Below are 22,754 nucleotides of genomic sequence, written 5' to 3'. Positions count from 1 at the left end.
TGAAGGCGGGAGGCCCCGGGAGCGCCTCCTTGGGCAGTAAATCCTCCCAAAATTGGTGTTCTGAGGGATTTCCTCACAAAAACACGGGATAAACCTGCGGGGAAGGGGTGGGAAGGGCGCTGGAACCCCCCCGCGCTGAGTTGGTACATTCCCCGCGCCCCCGGTACCGGCGCGATGGGATCGCCCGCCCCGCCCCGCCCCGATACCGCGGCCACGCCCCCAGCCGCCCGTTGCTAAGCAACAGTGATGGCGGTTACTGATCGTTGCTAAGCACTGGCGTCATCGCTGTACGCCGGAAGTGGCGTGTGCAGCCGGAAGTGCGCGGAAGAAGAACCCGGAAGCGCCATGGGATGCGATGGCGGCACCATCCCCAAGCGGCACGAGCTGGTCAAGGGGCCCCGCAAAGTGGAGAAGGTGCGGAGGGGATCCCTGAGGGGGCTGCGGGGAGAGGGGGGACCCGAACATCCCCCGTGTTGCGTCCGGTTCTGGGTCCTCGTGGCCAGAGAGCCCTGGAGGGACTGGAGCGAGTCCAGGGCAGGGAACGGAGCTGGGAACGGGATGGAGAATTCCTGGGGGAAATGGGAATGGGATGGAGAATTCCTGAGGGAAATGGGAATGGGATGGAGAATCCCTGAGAGAAATGGGAATGAGATGGAGAATTCCTGAGAGAAATGGGAATGAGATGGAGAATTCCTGAGAGAAATGGGAATGGGATGGAGAATTCCTGGGGGAAATGGGAATGGGATGGAGAATTCCTGGGGGAAATGGGAATGGGATGGAGAATCCCTGAGGAGCTGGGAATGGGATGGAGAATTCCTGGGGGAAATGGGATGGAGAATTCCTGAGGAGCTGGGAATGGGATGGAGAATCCCTGAGGAGCTGGGAAGGGGCTCAGCCTGGAGAAAAGGGGATCAGGGGGAATTTCTGGCTCTGCACAGCTCCCTGCCAGGAGGGGACACTGGGGGGATTTGGGATCTGGGAGCAGGAACAGGGACAGGAGGAGAGGGAACAGCCCCAGGGGAGGCTGAGGGTGGAACCAGCAGGAATTTCCCCATGGAAAGGGGCTCAGGGATTGGAGAATTTGGAGAACTGATGATTAATTTTCCCAAAACCTTTTGCTGAAGTTATTTCATCAATTAACTTGCAAGTGCACAAAGCAAGTTCGGTAAGAAACCTGATGATTTGATGAATGCTTCAGGTATCACCTATTTTTATGCTTAAATATACAAATATTTTGAAATAATGAGTGCTTTTCTTTCCCTCCAGGTTGACAAAGTTGCAGAATTGGTGGCCAGGTGGTTCTACTGTGCCCTGAGCCAGGAGAAGCTGCGTCGACCCATCGTGGCCTGTGAGCTGGGCAGGTGGGAATGTCCCCAAAAACACCTCAGGCCTTCCAATAAATCATAAATCATAAATATAAAAGGTGATGGCAGCCCAATATAATCCCTGGAGTTTTTATCTTACAGGTTGTACAACAAAGATGCCATCATTGAATATTTGTTGGACAAATCCCCTGATAAAACCCCCATGGAATCTGCATCCCATATCAAGAGCATTAAGGTAAGCAGGTTGTGTTTGATGTGACAAGTTGAAACAAAATGTTAAATTCATTAATAAAATGTTAAATGAGTCATGCTGTAAAATCTCCATTTGCCTGTGCTCCCACTATGGATTAAAGTGATGAAATAACAAAACACCATGGAAAAAAAAAATTATGAAGGATTGTTATCAAAGCTCAAAAATCACAAGGGGAAAAGCTTCAGGTTTGTGTTTTTCTTTTGCAGAATGTGACAGAGCTGCAGCTGGTGGATAACCCAGCCTGGGCTGGGGACAAGGAGAGCATCAAGGGGGACAAGTATGATGACCTGCAGTGTGCACACTTCATCTGCCCCGTGGTGGGGCTGGAGATGAATGGCAGGCACAGGTGGGTTCAGAGCAGGAAATCTGGGTGGGAAATGCAGCTCTGTGCTCAGCCAGGGCTGCCTGGGGAATTGCTGGCTGTCTTTGCTTGGATTTTCAGAGTTAAGAGACTTCTGGGTGTCTTTTCATGGTATGTTCAAGAGGAAGGATAAGAGTTTACCTTTTCCTGAATAAGTGTGGATGTATAATGAGGGAGTAGAGGGCAGTGTTGGCAGGGAAAAGGTGACCAAATGTTTGGGGACTGAACACAGGAGATGGGATGTGACCTCCCTTTGAGTCACATCAAGCTGTTGGAATCATGGAGTGGTTAAATCTGCTCCAGTGCCACCCCTGCCATGGCAGGGACACCTCCCACTGTCCCAATGTCCAACCTGGCCTTGGCTGCTCTGGGAATTCCATCCCAGCCCCTCCCCACCCTACAGGGAGCAATTCCTGCCCAATATCCCACCCAGCCCTGCCCTCTGGCCCTTTGAAGCCATTCCCTGTGTCCTGTCTGTTGTCCAGACCCTCTCTCCATCTTCCCTGCAGGGTCACACTGAGCTCTCCCCAAAGCTTCTCCTCTCCAGGGGAACAACCCCAGCTCTCCCAACCTTCCCTCACATTCTGTCTCTGCCTCTGTTAGGATCAGACAGGAGATGGATTCTCTGTTCCATAATATCTGTATTTTATTGCTCTAGGACAGGGAATTTCCTCCCAGCCTGGTTTGGGCTGAGCAGCAAGTTCTTTGAGGAAGAATTCACATCTTCATGGTTGCAAAGAATTTCTTCCTCCAGAGAGGGATTAGCCAGAAGATACTCAAGATAAAAACCCACAATACCTATTGTGCTTTAGTGTACCCAATATTTTTCATTCAATTCTTACATTGTGCAAACTAATAATAAATTAATTACCTCCTTAACTATGCTGATAGTTTAATTAGATGCAAAAAACTTGTATAGAAGGTGGGCTGTGACCTGCAGCACTGCACAGATCCCTCTTATTTTTCTTAAAATTATTATGTGTTGTCTTTTCTTTGAAGGTTTTGCTTCCTGAGAAACTGTGGCTGTGTGTTCTCTGAACGTGCTCTCAAAGAAATCAAAGCAGAAGTTTGTCACAAGGTGAGTTTTCCCAGCTGTGGAAGCAGTTGGGCCATGAGTGTTTTTATCCAATTGCATTCACTGCTCTAAAAAGGGAGTTTTTAATCTGAATGTGCAAATTGAAGTGGAACTTGTAAAACTTCTGTTCTATGATGGCCTCAAGTATTTCTTCATGGCCTTTCTTAATTAAAAAATTATTCTAAATAATTACAAAAATGAGAGTTTTTTTGTTCTCACAGTTTTCTTTTTCAGTAACTACTCTAGAATTGCCATTTTTTTCACAATATTTGGTCCTAATTTCAGTTTTTAAAATGGTGATTGGTTTGATTTTGGGGGTCTTGTTTAACTGGTAATTTTTTCTTCCTGAGTGCACATGTATTTTATCAGTATCTGTTCTCTGATTGAACTGGTTTTAATATCAAGTTTTGTTTTGACTCCTGTATTTTTAAAGGACATTGGGTGTTGCTTTTTAATATTTTTGGGCAGGGCCAACTTTGTAGAATTCTCTTGTAGAAAATACTGACTTTGTTTCACATATCTGATCTCATTGTACAGGGTTTTTTTTCTAGCTAAGGACAACAATAAAATGAGCAAATACCCTAAATGATAAAATTAACAAAAATCAGCAAGATTTGTGGTGAGAATTGCCACACTTGGGCAGTTTTTAAATTTTTGTGACCATCATGATATTGGATAAAATATGGATTATATTTATATCAAACAAGACCTGGGAAGGGAAAACTTTTGTCTTGGTAAATTTGGTTCTTGTAAAGTTTAATCTCCTATTGCTCCTTTCAATGCTCATTTTGTCCTAATGGCTTTGTTTCCTCTTGGCAGATACTCATTTATTTTTCATGAGGGTTTATTTGCATCTAAATTTTTGTTGATGGATGGGTGTAACCAGAGCATAAAATGCAGGAATGAGATGTTTTGTCCATGGTTTGGCCAGTCTGATAATCTGTGGGAAGAGCAGAGAATTTTTTAGTGCTGGTTTAAGTTGGAGAACAGGCTTGGTAGATGAAGTGCTGGGAGCAAATTTTGTAGTTTCTACTTAGATTTAAAGAGATGGAAAAGAGCTTTTGTCTGAAATGGAGTAAATTAAAAGTGCAAATACACCTTATAAAACATTTTTGCACAGAAGTGGATTTGGTTTGAGCCATATTTTTGAGCTTTTGATCAGTAAAAAGGGAAAATTTAAACTCTGAACACTGTCACATGCTAAAATGTGACTTAGTCACATTTCAGTCAGCAGACAGAGAAAGAACTTTGTCTCCAGAATTCTGGAGCAGCAGCTCTGCAGATTGGGATTTCTGCTGCTTCCTATTCCATTTCTGATGGAATCTGTCAGCTTAAAACTTTCACTTTGAAGCAAGTTTTAATTCTCCAACAGCTTAAAATTAAAAGAACAAGCAAGACTGTGTCTGCTCCCTGTTTGTGCATCTGATGGAATGTTGGAGATTGAAGTCTGGTGATCTGTGGAGGTCTGTGCATTTTGGTGTGCCCAAATATTTTGGAGTTTTTGTTCCAACTGGCTTCAGGTTCTTGCCTGGGCAGTTTTGGTGTCTCCTTTTTGACAGAAATGATGTTTTAATTTGGAAGCTGACTGTCTAAGAAGTTCCTCTGGATGTACAATATGCTGGAAGTGCTGTGCAGGCAGGATAGAGGTTATGGAATTGGGGCTGGAAGTCCTTCTGGGAGTCACTTTGAAAGTTAAGGACAAGATTACATTTAAAATCTACTTTCTTGGATCACTTCAAAGTTTATTTTGGACTTGTTTTCAGAGTCAGCTAAACACAGACTTGAAATAGTGCCTTGACCACTAAGCTCTGTGCTATATCAAACACTTAACCCCATGTTTGATTTAGATATGAAGCTTTTTGAAACAGAATTTATGCCTGTGGCTGTCAGATCCAGAGCTGTGTCACCAGAGTCACTTTGGCACTTTCTGCTCTCAGGGCACCAAAATTAACAAATATTTGCTCAGGTCTGAAAGTTGTGATTGATCCACTCTTAACATAATAAGACAGGATTCATGAAGGCTTTTCATGTGTTTCAAGGAGGTGATATAATCATGGTAATCACAATAATGAGTTGAATACAATTTCTTATTACTTAATGATGATTTTCCTAAGATTTTGTTTCAAATATAAAATCCTTTAAGCATAGAAGGTCAGGTTGCAAAGATATTCCTAGGTTGACATGGATCAAGTCATCCCAAAATTGTATTTTCAGAGTCCTTTCTGTGCAGGTTTTTTGCCTGGTTTAATTTCCATGATATATAATAGTGCCTGGCTATTGAATTTTTCATTTTAATTCAATTTGGAAGTGATGCATAACAATTGTTCTGTGTGGTGAAAGCTGGAGACTGGATTTGCAGTGACTGCAATAAGGAACTGTTTGTTTTAAAAGACATCATGGAGTGGATAAATCCTGGCAGTGCTTACAGTGCACTGGACAGAAATTAATTATGAATATTGCTATGATTAATACATGCCAGAGACCCATTAGCTTCACTAATGGTTTTGAGAGAGACTCTCAACAAGCTCAGCATGAACATGTGCCCAGCTTTTATTTTCCTTTTCTTTTTTAGCTTTATTTCCCTCCCTTAAAAAAAAAAAAAAAAAAAAAAGTATCTGCAGCAATATTTAGCCACAGGATAAGTGCTGGATTATCCATGAAACTGAGCACACGCCTTTGGGTCCAGTTTGTAAATAAATAGGGACCAGATGGCTTTTCTTTAGGTTAAAGTTCATTTGCAAAAAATGATGTTTCCATTAAACTTGTGTGGGAAAATGAGGAGTGAAGTTTCAGCAACCTGGGAATAAGTTTGTAACAAGAAACTTTCATGTCCTGTTGTTGGATCATTTGATTTTTTTGGGAATGGGCTCAATCTGTCACCAGTTTTCTTGTAAAAACTCAGGGATGTTTTGGGTGCATTATTGAAGATTACATTGAAATTGATAATTTTATTTTTATTTATTTTTTATTTATAATTTGCAGTTTTTAATTAAATGGCTTGTCCAGGTGTTACAGCACTTGCTGCAGCCTGTTTGATTCTCTCAGTCAGGTACACTGGGATGGAAAAATGTTTGAAAAATGGCTTTTTGCTCAGTTTTCCTATAATCCCTGGCCTCCAACTTTCTCTGTCTCCTTGTCCTGAACTCCTGCAGAGACTCAAAACAGAGACTTGGAGACAAACATATATTGCAGGAACCTTCCTGTTATTAGGAGCAAAGCCTGGGAAGGGCAGCAGTGATGTTGCCATGCTACAAAATGAAATTAGGGATGCAGCTGGCCATGGGCAATAAAAACAAACCCACACCCCCCAGTGGCATGGACTGTGTCACAAACTGGGTGTCACTGATGTGCAAACTCTGAACTTTTAGCATCAACTTCATCATTCAAAGCATTTCATGAGACATTCAGTGCTCACGACTTTCCTTTGTTATTTCTCCATATTTTATCCTGGTTCAGTCACTGCTTCCATCCTATTATTTTCATGCCAGTTAGTCATGCTGACATACTGACTTTGGATGGGTGATGAGCTTCCCCTCTTGTCTTCAGCAGAGATTCAGACATTCTTTGAGAATTAACCCATTGCTGCCAGAATAAATAAATGACTCGGCGAGCGCAGCACCGCGCTTTCCCTCCCTGCACAGACCGACCCCTGGGGCTGTCAATACCCTTTTTCCCTGGCAGGATGCTGCAGATTGCTGGAGGAGAGGGCAGTGCTCATGCTCCCAGCTGCATGTTGAAGTGGCTGTGCTGCTGCAGGTGCCAGTGCTGCAGGACAGGCACCTGTGCCTGCTGCAGCAGCTTGAGGCGCAGCCGCCGCTCCAGGCACTGCAGCGCCAGCGGCTCCCTGCCCGCCTCGAACTTGTTGGCAAACAGATGGGGGGACTCAATGATCCACTGCAGATCCCCCAGGCCGTAAATGCAGATGTCTCTGACATAATGACCTGCAGAGATAAAGGGGAGAGGTGTGGCAGCACAGCTGGAGCATCAATGGAAACTTGGTTTGTTATTTTTTTTTAAAAAGCGCTTTTCAAGTTTTGATTTCTGCCTAGAAATCGAGCTGGGAGATAATCTTACAATATTATAAACACAAGGGTTTGTTATCTCCAGCTGCTTCCCTGCCACGTTGCTCTGCTTAATAAAATTTTATAGCTGGGCATCAGATGTTGTGATCTCCCTGCTCAATCACACCTGGGCTCAGCCTGAGATTTGAATTGTTTCTGCATGTTTCCCATGTGGTCAGCACTGTTCTTTGTTATTGATGTTCAAACTGAAGGATTTAACCCAGTGTTGATGGAAGTATCTGACAAACATCCTTGTAGGTAAAGCCCCTCCACTGAGAACTGATCAGTCAAATTAGTGTAATTGGTAATTAGGGGCTGAAAGAAGGGTTGTCAGCATATGGATACTATGCTCATCTCAAAATACATTAAATATGTAACTAATATATTAATATAACCTATATCTCAAAATCTCTTTAATTGGATGTCGTGCAGTAATTTATAGGGTGCCTTGTTTTATTTAATTCTTCCAAAATAAATTATATATGACCACTGAGGCACATTTCATAGCTGGTTTAAATAATATATAATAACCAATTAATGCTCATCAGCAAGTCAAATTTAAGTTCATGACCAAAATTCACTTTACCTTTGCAGCCTTTGTGTGAGAGTCCTTCTTGATCTTTCCATTTAATGGCTCTTAGGTCTCCTTGCCAGCCTGCATTGGGTGTAGCCCCTGGAGCATCTTTAAAAACAAAAGGCTCTGATGAGATTCTTTTCTACTTACTGCAGGGAAGATTTTCACTGCTGGACACTTTCTGACTGCACTTTAAGTATTTATTTGCAAATACTTATGTCATAAGAACAGATACCATTCTCAGTATTTTAATTCCTTGAGAGCAAAAGCTTTCATGCAGCAAAAATGCATTAATTTTATGCAGAATTTTTTTAACTCCTGCTCTGCACTGAAGCAGCTATTTCCTACAAGCTAAGTTTGTTTCTCAGCCATCAGATGTGACTTTTTTAGAAGGGCAGCAGCAAAGCTGAAGAAATGATTTCTGCAATTCAGGGCTGGAGCTCAAAGCCTCTCCCTGCCTGAGCCCTGCCCTGCTGTGTTTATTTATGGCACAAATTCCAAACTCTTACCAGGTAAACGATTGAGGGTGACCCAGTAATGCTCATCAGGGCTGTAGGTGTCCCTGGACCACTCCAGCAGAGCTTTGGCCCGGGCATCCCTCAGTGTGAACTCCACAAAACCCTTGGTGAGGATGTAATAGGCACTGCCAAAATAAATGGTCAGGTTGTGTGGAGGCTGAGCCTTCCTGCTCTTGGCTGGGTACACGTAGGGCACCCTGGAGTGGGTGAACTCCCTGTAGCTCACCTCTGTCCTGTGCTTCACATGGAGGGGCTGCACTATCCCAGGAGTGATGTTTTTACCATTCCACTTACTTTTGATGTATTGTATGATTTCTTTATTTGTTTTCAGGGGAAAATCTTGACCACACAGGTTAATAACATAATTCCATTGAACTTTGGAGTTGACCAGGTCTCTCATGCAATTAATATCAGCTTGTAATCTTGAAAACCCTGCATAAACAACATGTTCTCTTTTTGAGGAAATGAAAATATTTTCGAAGCAGTTAACGATGTTCTGTACAGCAGTTTTATAATCTCTGGGTGACTTCTCATCAATGTGGATGCAATAAATATTCTGAGGCATATAAATAGCTCTGAGCAGCCTCACAAACATTTCCAGCTCCTTGTGAATTGTAATAATGTAGGCCAAGGAGAAATTTCCTTCTTCCTCTGACAGTGGTCTGGTGATAAAATGCAGAGTTTCCAGGACTGTGGAGCAGCTGCAGGAAGTCTGAATGCAGCTGAGTGCTTTGGGCTGGTAGGATTTCTGACATAAGTTTCCAATTTTGAAGGCTGCAGGTTTCCCCACAAAAAGAGCTGAGCAAAGTTCATCGGGGTAAAAACCACACTCTGCTTTTTTGACATGGAATTTTTGGTCGTTTGACTCATCATAAAGTGGAACCTTTAGGTAGATGAAGGTGTAGATGAACATACAGACAGCAACACACATTAAAAATCTTGCTTTCTTTGCATGAAGTGGGTTCATCTTTCACTTCCAGATCCTGTCTTCTTATCATAGTCCAATTAAACATTCAGATAATCTGAAAGGAAAAGTGAAGTAGACAGAGAGAACCTTTCTGCTTATGTTATTTTTTTAAATAGATGCCATATAAATGTTGGGATTACTACCAGGAGGAACTATGTGTGCCCATACTGAGTGCACTCAGCCCCTGGGAATGCAGAGGCAGGAATTTTGCATTTCCAGGACAAAGTGATCTCAAAATGATGCAGAAGAACCCAAAAAGGCTTTGAATTCTCCCCTGTTTGCCCAGGGGGGCTCAGCCCCTCAGGTGGGAGTCCCTGTGCTCTGGGGTGATGGGTGAGCTCTGAGTGCTGAGGAACAGCTGCTGAGATTTCCTCAAGGCTGGGAAACTTGAAGTTCTGCCAGAGGATCAGAATTCAGTAAATTAAATCAACAGAAAATTTATTAAATAAACAGAAAGAAGAGACTAAAACACAATCCACAAAATTCACTGGGTTTTATCCTTATAAAGTCAGCTAATGTTTCTGACTCTGGGATTTTTTTTTTTTTTTTCCTCTAACATCTTTGTGCTTTGGAAAACTCAACAAGGGGACAACACTCATTTCTTATTTTTGGTATTTGTGCATACCCTGAGATAAAGACACAACTGCCAGCACTGGCATTCTGAAATAACCAATTTACAGCACTATTAGCACAGGAGATTTTCCACTGTGGTTTTTTTCCTTGCCTTTATCTTGGTGAACAGTCAGAATGAGAGTGCAGCAGTCCTGAATCCCACAGCAATTACATGAAGTCTTTATGCTTGAAGCAGTTGGTATCAAAATTCCTAGAGAAAAATACCAAGGAGAAGATCCATCAATGCCATTAAGCTGAATAGTTAAATTTTTAAATGTATTTTATTTTAAATGTAATTAATGGTCTCTTCTTTATTCAATGATTTTTAAACAAAATTTGCATTTCACCTTGAAATATTCTACGCATTGCAGCTGTCAAAATCATGAAGTATTTGGCTTTACACAGAAACAGAGAAAAATAAGATTTTTATAAAGAGATTTTCATTAGAGGAATGCTGCTGTGGTTAGAAGGCTCGAGGCTTTCATTAGAAAGAAGTTATAATACTTCTTTTTAATAAAAAGTCAGTATCTCCCTTCAAAGCTTGAAAATAAAGAGGGCATTGTAGTTAAAGCAGCAACGAGACATAAAATTCAAAAAGCATTAAGAACACAAATTGGAGGGCAGGGATCCTCCATATTCCCACATTTTTAAGATGCTGTTAAGCTGCTGGGAAAGAATGTATTTATCTTTTGGTCCTTACTGGTATGCACTGGAGTTCATGCTGGAATGGTGCCTCGTTTCCACTGAGCATTCCAGAAAGGAGAGCTGTGTCTTAGGTGCAGGGCTCCTCCATTTTCCTGGGATGTTCTTTCAGCAGCTCAAAGAAAAACATGAGGAGATCAGCTCCCAGGAGAATATATATTTTTTTTTTTGCCTTGGAGCTCCTCAGGGATCCATTTACTGGGTAAACAGCCTGGATGGGAGTGTTCCATCCATCTGAACAGAAACTGCAGTGAAGCAAGTCCGTGTCAGCCTTTGGATGCTGTGCAGAAAGCAGAGCAGGGATGCCACTGCAAGGTGAAAAATAGGATTTTTGCATTAAAAATGAAATCCATCCTAGGCCAGAGCCCAGAGGGGGTTTTGTGAGGACCATAATGTGCATACCCAGGGGTTGGAATTGGGGAAAACTAATTTTTATGGAGCTGCACTCACACAGACTCTTCATTCTGAGGGAATAACTGGCAGGAGGAGCATTGGGATTCCTCTGAATTAGTGAATGTCACAAGATCTCTGGGATGTCACAGGGAATGTTCATTCTGAATAGAAGAATTACACTAAAAACAGCAGGCAGCTGTAAAAATATTTAGGATTTTATAGCTGATTAAACATAAAACATCTTAACACTCAGATCATGGGTTCAGTCCCTGTACAGATCATTTACTTGGGAGTTGAACTCAGTGATCATTGTGGGTCCCTTCAGAATATTCTCTGAATCCATCCAGAATGAGGATGCCTGGCAGCTTGCTTTTTTATCCTAAATACACTTTAGACATGTTGCAAATTGTAGTTCTAAGGAACCAAACTTTAAGCTGCTTGTTTCCTATACCTGAATTTTTATTACCCTTCCAGTAATAGCTTCTGGGGCTGTTTCAGGCTGTTAAGTGTTTGCAGTGGATTTTTTCCTACTGGACTGTGTGACATCTAGAAACTGTATTTTTATGGCAGCATAAAAGCACACAAACAGCCCATAATCAGCTAAGGGCAGCAATTCCTCTCCAGTGTTAACATGTTTATGGGGAACAGCTGAAGGATGGAGCCTGGCCTGCAAGAACAGAATTTCACATCTTTCACCTCCAGAGGATTTCATGGAACAAAAGCAAAAAGTGACTTTTTGATAGTGTTTGACCAGGTTTAGAGCTGGAATTTCAGCTGTCAGTGCCACTGGATATGAAATGTGTTTTTAGCAGGATCCTCTCAGCCCTTTGTGCTGGCAAGGATTATTTTCCCAAATTTCCTCCTGCCCTTGAGGAGCAAGGATCCCATTGGGAATGTCCACAGTCCATAATAACCCTGTCTGGGACCATCATGTCCTTGAGTCTTATTATGTAAGAGTGCCATGACAGGTATTTTTTGTTAGCAGAATGTCTCTGAAACTCAGCATTTCTTACATTATGCACAGGTTTTCTAAATCTGGAGGATGAAGTTGCATGAATTTTTAAAACTCCTGCAAGTAGTGTGTGACATTCTTGGGGGAAAAAAAAAATGTGGGGATTTTCAAGCAGCTCTGTGGATGTTTTTAAGGATATTACATGACAGAAAATTGTGTTAAGACTAAAATATTCCATTTCAATCAAGAAAGTAAACTAGAGAAAAGGGGGATGATGATGATGATGCCTGAAAAAACTGGTTGAGACCCCATTAGCACATTCTGGGCTTTGCTTTTTGTAGTAACAACTCGTTCTGCTTTTTGCTGCTTTTCCCTGCCACTGCATTTAGGACTGCATCACTGCACCCCTGAACATTCTGTTTTCTCTGGGCTCTTTCTCTTTGCCTAATATTAAAGTTTAAGTAAAATTTGCTTTGTATAACCTCATAATTTAGTGGTACAAACGGCTTGGGAATGCTTCATCTTCTAATAAAATGCTGAAAAAAATTAAATACTTATTTCTACTTTTTTATAGCTGATATATTTTTTTTAAAGGTATTCATGTGGGCATTAATGTACACATTTTATAAACAGGGAAAGACTAATTAAATGCTTAAAAAATGTTTAAATAAGCTCTTTTAAGTGATTTTTTTTCATTGCTTTGTTTTTATTTAAATGGGAATACGGAGTCATTGAGTAAAGACATTTTTCCATCAAACCCAGTTATTTAAATAATTCTTACTTAAAAACACTGCGTTGGAGCTTTCTGATACACATGCAGGAAATTTATGAAGTTTTGGCGTTCATCTTTCCTATTTTTCCTGTGATTTTTTCCCTTGTGTATTTGACCTCATAACAATTTAAAACAAATACAGCCAAAGGTATTTAAGTTTAAAAAGTTGCATAAATCCTGCGATTTAATAGTAACGACCTCCATCATTCTGTGCGTCTCACAAGGGTAAAGAGGGGAAAAACAATATTAACCTTACAGCAGATTTGAGTGTTTGCTAAGCAAAATTAAAAATTAAAAATCGGTGTTTTACCTAAAGAAAAAGGGAATGTTTACCTGGTGCAAATGGAGATAAAGGCGGGCTGTCATTGTCCTTCAGCAGCGGCGCGTCCCCGTCCCGGGTGAACCATTGCGGGCGCAGAATTCCCGCAGAATTCCCGCAGAATTCCCGCTCCTTCAGCCCGCAAAGGGCTGGGAAAACCCGCAGGAATATTGCGGAGGAGATGGGGATTGCTGTGCCCTCAACCCTGCTCTGTGCTGGGGACAACCTGCCTCCTCCTCCTCCTCCTCCTCCTCCTCCCCCTGCCCTTAACTATTCGCCTGCCGAAACTTTCCAGTTGGAGAATTCCAGCAGGGAATTATTGCTGCTGCCGGGTATTTCCAGTGGCTGGAGGCTGAAAGGAGAATAAATGCAAGATCTCCGTGAAACACAGTGCTTGGCATAAGCACTTTAGCAAAAGTTAAAAATCAAGGTGTAAAATAGCGACAGAATTACATGTGAGCACCTCTTAAAAATGTAACCAGTTCTGTAAAACATGGGTCAAGCCCTGAGTGGGTCAAGGAGATATTGAAGGAAGGGTTTGAATGGAATTTCTGCAAAATAAGGTCTAGCCCTGGTGGGGTTGGGAGATAAGAGACTTAGGAGTGACTGATGTGTCTGAACATTTCTGTAAGCAAAAGTCCAGCCCTGATAGGCCAGGAAAAAAAGAGGAACTGATACAAAAAACAGATTGTGTGGTAATGGATGGGAAACAGGAGGACATCATAATAAAGCACAGCTATATATTCCATAAATAGAATATAATCTATATATTCTTGTCTATACATATTCTATATTCTATTCTATAAATAGAATGTAAGTCGTGTAGCAGAAAAGTCAGATGTGTGTGATGAATTTGTGTGGTGGAACAGTGTGCCGTGTTTGTAACCCTGATATAAAGAAAATTATGTAAGACCCCAGCTCTTTAAACTGTAACTTTCAGATAAGCAAACAAACAAGGGCAGATGCCAGAATTGTAAAATTATGCAAGTCTTACAAAATGAGCCACAGGCAGAAATGCAGAGGGAGGTTTTAACCCCTGCATGTTCTCTGCTGCCATAAAGGTATTTTGCTTTGCAGTACCTGCTGTGCAGCAGATTGCTTTGAATCTTCCTGCACACACACTGTGTTTGCTGTTACAGCCTCTCAAAGGTTATTTGGGGATTTCATAAGTGGAAAGTTGAATTTAAACTGGGATTGGGAGGAAACATTCTGATGAAATACCACGTTGGTCAAAAATAAACAGAGAAAACCTTGAAACTGAGGCACAGCTGCAGGTAGGACAGGTACAAAGTTATCACTGATTTTAAGAGAAACTCTGTAAATTGAGGCTTTTTTTTTTTTTTTTAGGCTGTTTTTGGAATAGATGCTGCAGGTCCTGAGTGAAAGTTCATGTTCTGTGAATCACTAGGTGGGGAATTTCCACTGCTCCCAAGTTGTCCTTTACTCTCTGACCCTTTGCATGTCTGGGTTGGGTGACAATGTGAAAAAAACATGTTCAGCTCCTGAACTTTTAATGGCTAAACCTCTGGGAAATTCTCTCTCTTAAAACTAGTTTTACTTAACTGTGCCAAGCAAAAATGATCTTTAATACATGAGCTTGTGTGGCTGGGAGATGAAAAGTGAGATGGTCCATGGATGTTCAATCCTCTTCCTAAATGTCCTTTTTTAGAGAGGGACACTCAGATTGTGGCCACCCATGTCCCATATCCTGGTGGGAATTGTGCAGGAGAACTGCATGAATTCACTGTTAAAATTTGGGAAAGAGCCATTAGGTTTCTCTGAAGACATGAAACTGTAACAGTCTTTAAGTTTCTCTTAAAACATTAAATTGTAACACTGGTGTAAACATTTAGATATGAAAACATGTTTGCCTGTTGTTTATTTGTGTTACATTAAGACTGGAATAGTCCTGCACAGAAGAAACAGTGTGTCAATGTAGTTTAGAGGAAAAAATAATGTACAACTCTTGTCTTCGGCAGCTGAAACTGTATAAACTCTAGAATTTAGGATGTTATCTGAAATTAAGAATTCATTACTGCTTTAAAAATCCTGTATTTTATACTTTAAGATGGACAAGAACTATTTCATTTAGGAATATTCTTTATTCAAGGTGCTTTATTCAAGCAAGTACCTTCAACTATATTTAAAGGCCCAAGATAAAAAAGTACAGCAGAGGAGACCCTGTGATATCATAAAATAAACATCTGCCCCAAGACCTTAATTGATCTGAAGGAACAAACATCTGAATTTGCAAAAATGAAACTTCTTTCTGCTTTTTGTCTCATTAAGATGTTTTGAAGGGTATGGTCTCTGACATAATCCAATGTTGTCATGGCAAAAAAATTTCTGTTTCAGGGAATGGAAAGAACACTTGTCTTCATTTCCTTGTTTCTTGTAAATACTTTTCAGTTTTGAACAATTCCACCTCTGTTTTCCAGATGGGAACCTGGATTTGCTTGCTCCTTTAAAATGCAACATTGAATGAAATTAGAATCTACTGACAAAATATGTTTGAGAAATGCTGTATTAGGAAACACCCTAGAAAAGAAATTGTGGGGCTTCTAGAAATGAATTTGTGGGGCTTGTTTAGATTAAAGAATCAAACTGCCAGCTCCAGCCTCAGAATGAAGACTGAAATTCTTGATTTTGGAGCCTTCTCACTCCCAAGTGTGAGATCACAGCAGGCTGGGATTTCTCATGGAGTAGAAATGGAAAATGTGGGTTACTCCCCCATTTCTTGTGTGTGACTTTTCCCCTCCTGCCCTGTGCCTCTCTAACCCCAGCTTCTCCTCTCAGGCTCCCTCCACTCAGGTTCAGGTTCATTTCTGAAGCTGTGCTCAGCACTTGAGCAAAGTCCTGCCCATATGTCCTTTCATTTGTTTAATTCCTACTGCAAATACAGGAATAACCTTTCCAAACCTTTGTTTAGAAAAAGGAGAGTAATGGCAGAGGCAGGATTATAAATTAATCTTGCAGATTAATAGAAAGCTTCTGCATTTAAAAAAATAACCCCCCCCCCCCCCCCCAAAAAAAAAAACCCCAAAACCAACCAAACAACCAGAAAAAACTCCAAACAAACAAACAAACAAGCAAATTGACATCTTAGACAAGAAAACATCATGGTCAATGTGCTGGTACATCAAATGATTACAAATGTGCACAGGGAAACATCTGTGCCTTCAAGCATGAAACAAATGTGGAAGTACAGAGAGCACATTACAGCCATTATCCAGATTAATTTCTGAAAGTAGTTGGAAACTTGGGAGTGTTTGATAAATCAGATAAGGGAATGGTCTCTGTGATACAATCCAGTGAGGCAGCAAGGCAAGGGTAATGAATTATTCTGATTTTATGAGCCCTTTTTCTCCCTGCAGTAAAATAAAAAAACAAAAATTAAAATAAAAATAATAATAAATAAAGCACCTTTTCCTATCTACCAGCTGAAGGTTAAAATTTGCTGTCTGTTCCACATGTAGAGGAAAAACACCTTTATTGCTTTCCCTGCTCAGTGTGAGGAAACTGCTCCTATCTGTTGTTTCTTATCTCAATAAATTGAAAGACAAATTCTAGAGCAGAATGGCATCAAGGTCTTAATCAAATGCATTCATAATTCAAAATCAGAAAATATTTTTAGGTTATAGGTGTGGGGTTCAGAAAATTGAGTAGATTCTAATTTGGGGATAGTTTTAAATACATTTGTGCCAATAAAACAAGGAACCCATGAACAAAAAATACACAAATTAAAAAAAAAAATAATTAATTCAAAGTGTTGTTTGTAGGAGACAGAAAAATAAATATGCAATTTTGTCCTTTCTTTTCTTACATGAAGTGTGGTGTTCCCTTTCAAGAGGAAGATGTGATTGTCCTTAATGGCAGTAAGGAAGATGTGGAAATTCTGAAGAAGAGGATGGAGGAAAGAAGACTTAAAAGTAAATTAGAAAAGGTGAGATGTTTATGTATTATTTGTTATAAAGTTTGAAGGATCTGACAGTGAATCTGCTCTTAGATTTGCTTAGATTTTTATAAAAATGGAGGAATTTACTCTGTGAGTTGTGTTATATTTAACTTTGAAAAGCAATGGGGTTTTTTCTGTGTATTTGGCCAATAACATCTTGAAGTTGTACATCCTAAACTTTCTCCTGACCAGTATCAAGTGCCTCACACACTCAAAATGGGTAAACTGAACTCTTGCAGCAATATTTGAGAGTTTTCTTGAATATAATTCATTCTAGTAATGAGCTACATCATCCCTGTATTTCTTGTGGCAGTTCCTGAAGATAGCATCAATTTTTTGATCTTACAAAATGTCTTTTATTGGCCTCTGTCAGAACCAGGATATTGGGATCTGTGCATTCCTGGGCTGGTGCTGGAAGTGTGGAAATTCCAGTTTTGTGGTTCTCACATTCCTCAGCACTTCCTGCACCCCTAATTCCCTCCATGCTGCATTTTTCTCTCTGGCCAGGTAAAAGGCAGTGCAAATCAAATCCTGGCAGCTGTTCTGTGCTGCTGAGCTGCCCAGTGACATTTCTGCATGTGGGAATTTTGTCAGCACTGCTGTTCTTCCCTGAACCCCCTGGACATGCCAAAATAACAAAAACCTTCAGTGCTGACTCAGGCTTAGCTGGGTCTCAGAAACACAAACCTGATGCTTTCAGAGACTTGAGATGGAGGTTTCATCCCATGATTTTGCCATGCAAATCTTTGCCTGGTTTGTTTTTAAAACAAATGTTTGTTTGCTTGCCAGGGAGCATATGATTGCTTCTCATCACAGGGGCTTTATTTATCTGTGCCAGTGCAGCAGCACTGGGCCTGGGCAATACATCAAAAGGATGGTTTTCCATAAAAATCCTGATGTTTCCTGTTTTTCATAGCTCTGCATCTCATGTCTGATAGCTTCTGACATAAGGGTGATAATCTCATGGTATCTGTTCAGAGTTTTTTTCCTTTTTTTCCCCTCAGTACTTGGTAGTTAAAAGTTCTAGGAAAAATAAATAAATTTTTAATTTGTTGCTAGACTGCTGCAGATCTCAGCAGATGAGTGAGTGGTTGGTTGCACTGGGTTTTTTTTTAGAAACAGAGCCCTGACAAAGCACCTGCAGCTTTGGGTCAAATCATTTGGAATAATCTGGAAGGTGATGCTGCCCAGCAAAGTGTGCAGAGCTGCTGTGGCTCCTGGGGTGACAAAAGGACACAGTGCCCTGGTCCTGGGGCTGTGTGCCCTGGGGGAACATGCAAATGGCATTTGTTTGGTTAGTGAGCAGCACAGGGCAGGATTTGCAAATCTCTCAGCCTCAAGTGGTGACCTTGGTGCCCCAGCTGGAACCAAGCTCTGCTGTCTGAGCCTGGCAGCTGCTGCACAATTCCCACTTTCCTGGCACTGCTATCCACATTTCCTCCTCACTTCCTTCCTTCTGGATCTGCTCAGTGGATCTGCTGTGCTTGGGGCAGGAAACACAAACTCCTTTCCTTTATCCCCATGGGACAAAACATCAGGAAAAGCAGCTGGGACCAGAATAAAAAATGATTGAAGCTCATCTGTCCGTGTGCCCATACTGAAATCTATATTCTGCATAGTGAATTTGTGCATCCACAGAGTTACAGACATCTGGGAAGTGACTTTCCTTTGGCAATCCACCTGCAAGGAAGGTGGAAATTCCCTGTTCTGAGGTGTTGCAGGTGCCTGAAGGCAGGTTGGACAGGACCTGGAAGGTTTGCAGTGGGATGGGGCCCTTGGGAACCTCTGAGCTGCTTCCCACCCAAAGCATTCCATGGATCTGGTACAGCCTGGTCCTCTGCCACCCCCTCCTGGGCTCAGCTTTGCAGCAATTCTTGCTGTGCCTTGTTTTCCCTGGAGTTTTCATCCTCTGCTTCACAGCAGGGCTTCTCCTGAGCTTTAGAACAGAATTAAATATATTTATTTTCTTTTTTGTCCAGCTGTCTTAAAACATGTTCACAATTCAGAATGTATCCAGTGACAATAATGCTAATGGCTGCTCTAATACATCTTTCTTTTTATGTAATCAAAGCCAGTAATGGAATTCTTCTTGTTTTTTTTTTTTTTTATCTTCTGTTTTTTAATCTGCTGCAGAGATACCTTTAAAATTTAGATTAACTATTTGCATCCTTTCTTCCCAAACAATCCTGCAGCAGAGGGTCCAGTTATTGACAGGTACCCAGGAGAGATTTTTTAATGGACTAAACAAGATGTAGTGGATACAAGACTCCAGATTCTTCTGACATTTTTATTGAAAAAGATCTTTATTGATTACAATTAATTGTAAATTACTTATTAATGCTGTGCAATTTACTGTTGTATTGTGTGAGTTCAGTTGATGATAATAACACACCCACCTTTCAAACTGTGCACACCAAAATATTAAATCCAGACAAATCCAGTTTTGTCCTGCACAGTTTTATTTAATGTAACTGCAGGGTTCTCAAGATCATTATTTTCTACATATAGAAATAATACAGAAAATGTGGAAGGAAGCGTTCTGCTAGGTAATAAATAAAAATATACTGAGTTCAATTGTGTGTCTATCAAATAATTGGGAGTTTAATCTCCTTTCAGTCCATTTCAGATTTCTGCTTTTCTGTTTTGTTTCAGAAATCAAAGAAAAGCAAGGCAGCAGCAGCAGCTTCTCAGCAGGATCCCTCTGCAGGTAACACAGCTCCAGATCCTGGGTCACCTCTGAGTCTTGAAGCTGTCAGAATTTCATTTTTCTGTATTTATTTATTTCTTTACCTATTTATTTATTTATTTAGATTCCCCAGGTCCTTCAAAAGCTAAAAATGGGAAGGATTCTGTCAATTCCAGCTCTGGGGAAAACAGGCAGATTATCTTCACCAAAAGTTCAGGTTGGTGCTTCATCCTAATGTGAAAAATGGGACTAGATTTGCTTGTTCATATCATTCTAATATTGCTTTCAGTTGGGAACCTGATTTAATGAGATTAGGGATTTTTATTTATACAGTCATGGATTTTCCTGGCCATGAGATAGTGGAGGAGAATTTGCAGTTTCCTGATGTAGAGTTGATCAAAAACTATGTTATGGCACTTTATTTGGATGAATTTTGTTAAAAATCCCTGATTATTTAACTTTTCATCCTGTGTTTTACCTGCTAATTTGCTTGGGAACACTGAAACAGAACTTTAGAATGGTACCTTCTCTTTATTTAATATTTTTTCTGCTATTTAATGTCCCCATGCTGATATTTTCAAACAGAATGGGAACATTTTTAAGGTCACTCTGAGGTTTCTGTGGGAACAATTAAATCTTGTACATTAAAAAAATCAGAATAATTTGAAGAATCTGAGAATGATGACCTGTAGATGAACTGGGAGAAGCTGAAATTCCATCAGCAATGCCTGACCTGCCCTCTGCTGTCTGCTTCTATAAAGGAAAAACTTTGAAATATATTTCATCCCACATTATGAGAATTGCTCCTGGATGTTGAACAACCTCATAATTCTAATAATATTAATGATTTTTTTTATTTTCTGAGGGTGTAAAAGAAAAAAAAAAGTGCATTTTGGAACTGTTTCTGCTAGGCACACACAATTCTGTGAGGATTTGGGACAGAATACACAATTCTTGGGAGTCCCTGTGCCTGAGTTTCACTCAGGATTTTGAGTTTGTGTTCATTTCTCTGCACCAGAGAAATTGGCTTTTTCACCATCCTGCAACATGGGAGATGAAATAGCAAAAAAAGAAAAAAAAAAAATATATATATATATTTATGTAGCAGTAGATATAATCACTGATACAAATGGTATCAGAAACAAAGATGGGCATTTCCCCACTGCACAAATAAAATTATTGTTGTTGGTCATGACTTTGGAAAGAATAAAGGGAACAGAATTCCCTGGGGAAAGGTGTGGCACAAATTCAGCTTTTGGCCTTTGAGAGCTGATTCCCAGACAATGTGCAGCCTGCTGGGGGCTCTGCTGTTGCTAAAGAGCTCAGAGCCATTTTTCACTTGCAGGAATAAATGTTGTCAGTGCTGAATTGCAGTGTAAGATTTACAGAATTCCTCTCTCAAGATTTCCAAATGTATTTTGAGTGTGATTTCTAAAAGCTGTTGAGTCCAGTTATGGGAGATATTTATGAGAGAGCTGAAAAAAAGAATATATTTCAATTTCCAAGCCCTGTTTTTCATCTTTATTTAAATACCTTTATCCATTGTGAGCTGTCATGCTTCATTCTGTTCCTTTTTTCCCCTCAGAGAATGGAAATCCATCAGTCCCAGGAAAAGCCAATAAAGTTTCTTCCAGCAGCACCAAGAGATCCATTGCAGACAGCGAGGACAAGTCTGAGGCTTACAAATCTATTTTTACAACTCACAGCTCAGCAAAACGTTCCAAGGAGGAGTGTTCCAACTGGGTTACTCACACAGCTTACTATTTCTGAAACTCTTTATTTCTGAAACTATTCATTCTCAAATGGTGGGATTTTTTTGCATAAAAATTCTCTTTTTCTCCTCCCAGTTGAATGTTGTCCTCAGTCAGATCCTCAGGAGGAGGAGGAGGGAGGGAGAAGTTCCTGATTTGTTGATTTGTGCCACCACTGTAATTACTTTTCAGTCTATTGCTACAGAATTCAAACCTTCTGTGACTTTCTGACAGCAAAAAAAGAAATAATGCCTTTTTTTTACCCAAGCTAACTGGGCTCTCAGTAGAGCCATATATTTCTAAAAGGTTCTGCAGGTATTTCCAAACAATTTACCTTCTGACAGAGTAGATGAGAGCACAGTCATGAAAATGTTTGTGCAGCATTCTTGTCCATATTGTAGCCTGTTTTTAACAGCAGAATATTCCCTTTTTAATGTTTGAATCCCATAATACCCACATGGAATGACCAGAGGGAAGGCTGGAAGTTTTTTCCCTTTCCTCTCTCCCTCTTTTAAAATTGAAATCTGCTTTTCTAATCTTGGCTACAAAAGATTAGAAAAACTAACCAGAATAGAAATGCAGAAAGCAGGAGGCTTCTGAAACCACTTTATGGTGTTACCTTGTTACCTTTGTGTGTGAAAATGATTAATTATCCTTGTAATTTCTTTGTAAAAGAAGTGTCCCCATTTATAATTGGCAGTAGTTACCTGGAGATTCAAATGCTGTGTTGATATTTGCATAGGTGGTCACTGTGATTCAAACAGCTTGAATGAAACTGCTGGGATTTTATTATTATTTTGATAGGTATAATTAAAAATTGGCTTGCTGTAGAATTTATATGGTGGTAAGAATTTCTGTTCTGCAGAGGTGTGAGCACATCAAACAGTTTGAGGTTTGCTGGAGCTTCCAGGAAACATCCAGGCACATTTTGTATGCATGGCAAGGGATCAGCTTTGTTCTCCTTCTTCTGTACTCTTTTCATTATGATCCTTTATTATTTGTTGCTTACAGATAATGAAATTTCTGCACTAAAGGTGTCCCATAGTAGGGCTTTTAATCCTGTTTTACAATACATATTAAAATCCTGTTGGTGTTTTATAGGACTGCACTTTTCTTCTACCTACAGCAGTTATAAATCCTAAAGGGAATTAATTTAATGCTTTTGATGTAGTTTTTACTTTGCTAGAAAATACATATAGAAACACAATATTCATTTTTACTTCTCTTTGTTAGTGATAAATCAGGCAGAGTCCAAGCTGTTGATCCCAGGTTTTCCTGCCCTCTGGGCCATGATAGTGACTCTTTGTTATTTCTGATCTGCTCACCTATTGAAACAAATTCCTGGCTAATAAATTGATTAATGCATAGATTCTTCCTATAGCTCTGGGTTCATCAGCTCATGCTCTGATTCCAATTCCCACCTGGTAAAACTTAAAACATTTCTGGTTTATGGAAGTGTTTTCAGTGGGGCTTTTCCT

The 22,754-nt window shown here is 40.3% G+C and overlaps 2 protein-coding genes across 5 annotated transcripts; one reads left to right on the top strand and one right to left on the bottom strand.

Moving 5' to 3' along the window:
• Positions 1-273: 273 nt before the first annotated feature.
• RTF2 (replication termination factor 2) lies at positions 274-22,113 on the top strand. Its single transcript, XM_079321441.1, has 9 exons — positions 274-414; positions 1,267-1,361; positions 1,467-1,560; positions 1,785-1,924; positions 2,939-3,017; positions 16,714-16,827; positions 19,492-19,546; positions 19,650-19,742; positions 21,111-22,113. Exons 1-9 carry the CDS (start codon positions 346-348, stop codon positions 21,293-21,295), a joined length of 924 nt encoding a protein of 307 aa, XP_079177567.1. The 5' UTR covers positions 274-345; the 3' UTR covers positions 21,296-22,113.
• On the bottom strand, positions 4,676-10,812 carry LOC306809694 (beta-1,3-galactosyl-O-glycosyl-glycoprotein beta-1,6-N-acetylglucosaminyltransferase 7-like). Of its 4 annotated transcripts, none has more exons than XM_079321438.1 (5): positions 10,447-10,812; positions 9,760-9,957; positions 8,159-9,189; positions 7,662-7,757; positions 6,724-6,955 (listed from the first exon to the last, which is right to left on the bottom strand). In XM_079321438.1, the coding sequence occupies exons 3-5, from the start codon at positions 9,132-9,134 to the stop codon at positions 6,729-6,731; spliced, it is 1,299 nt and encodes a 432-aa protein (XP_079177564.1). In that variant the 5' UTR covers positions 9,135-9,189; positions 9,760-9,957; positions 10,447-10,812; the 3' UTR covers positions 6,724-6,728. The 4 variants fall into 4 exon arrangements, with proteins under 4 accessions (XP_079177565.1, XP_079177564.1, XP_079177562.1 ...); XM_079321436.1 differs by having other exon boundaries at positions 9,859-9,957; XM_079321437.1 differs by having other exon boundaries at positions 9,859-9,957; positions 10,457-10,812.
• Positions 22,114-22,754: the final 641 nt, after the last annotated feature.

Source organism: Erithacus rubecula (assembly GCF_903797595.1).
Source record: "Erithacus rubecula genome assembly, chromosome: 18".
Lineage (NCBI taxonomy): Eukaryota > Metazoa > Chordata > Aves > Passeriformes > Muscicapidae > Erithacus > Erithacus rubecula.
Note: the sequence above shows the minus strand (reverse complement) of the source record. Positions and strands in the feature narration are given on the sequence as shown.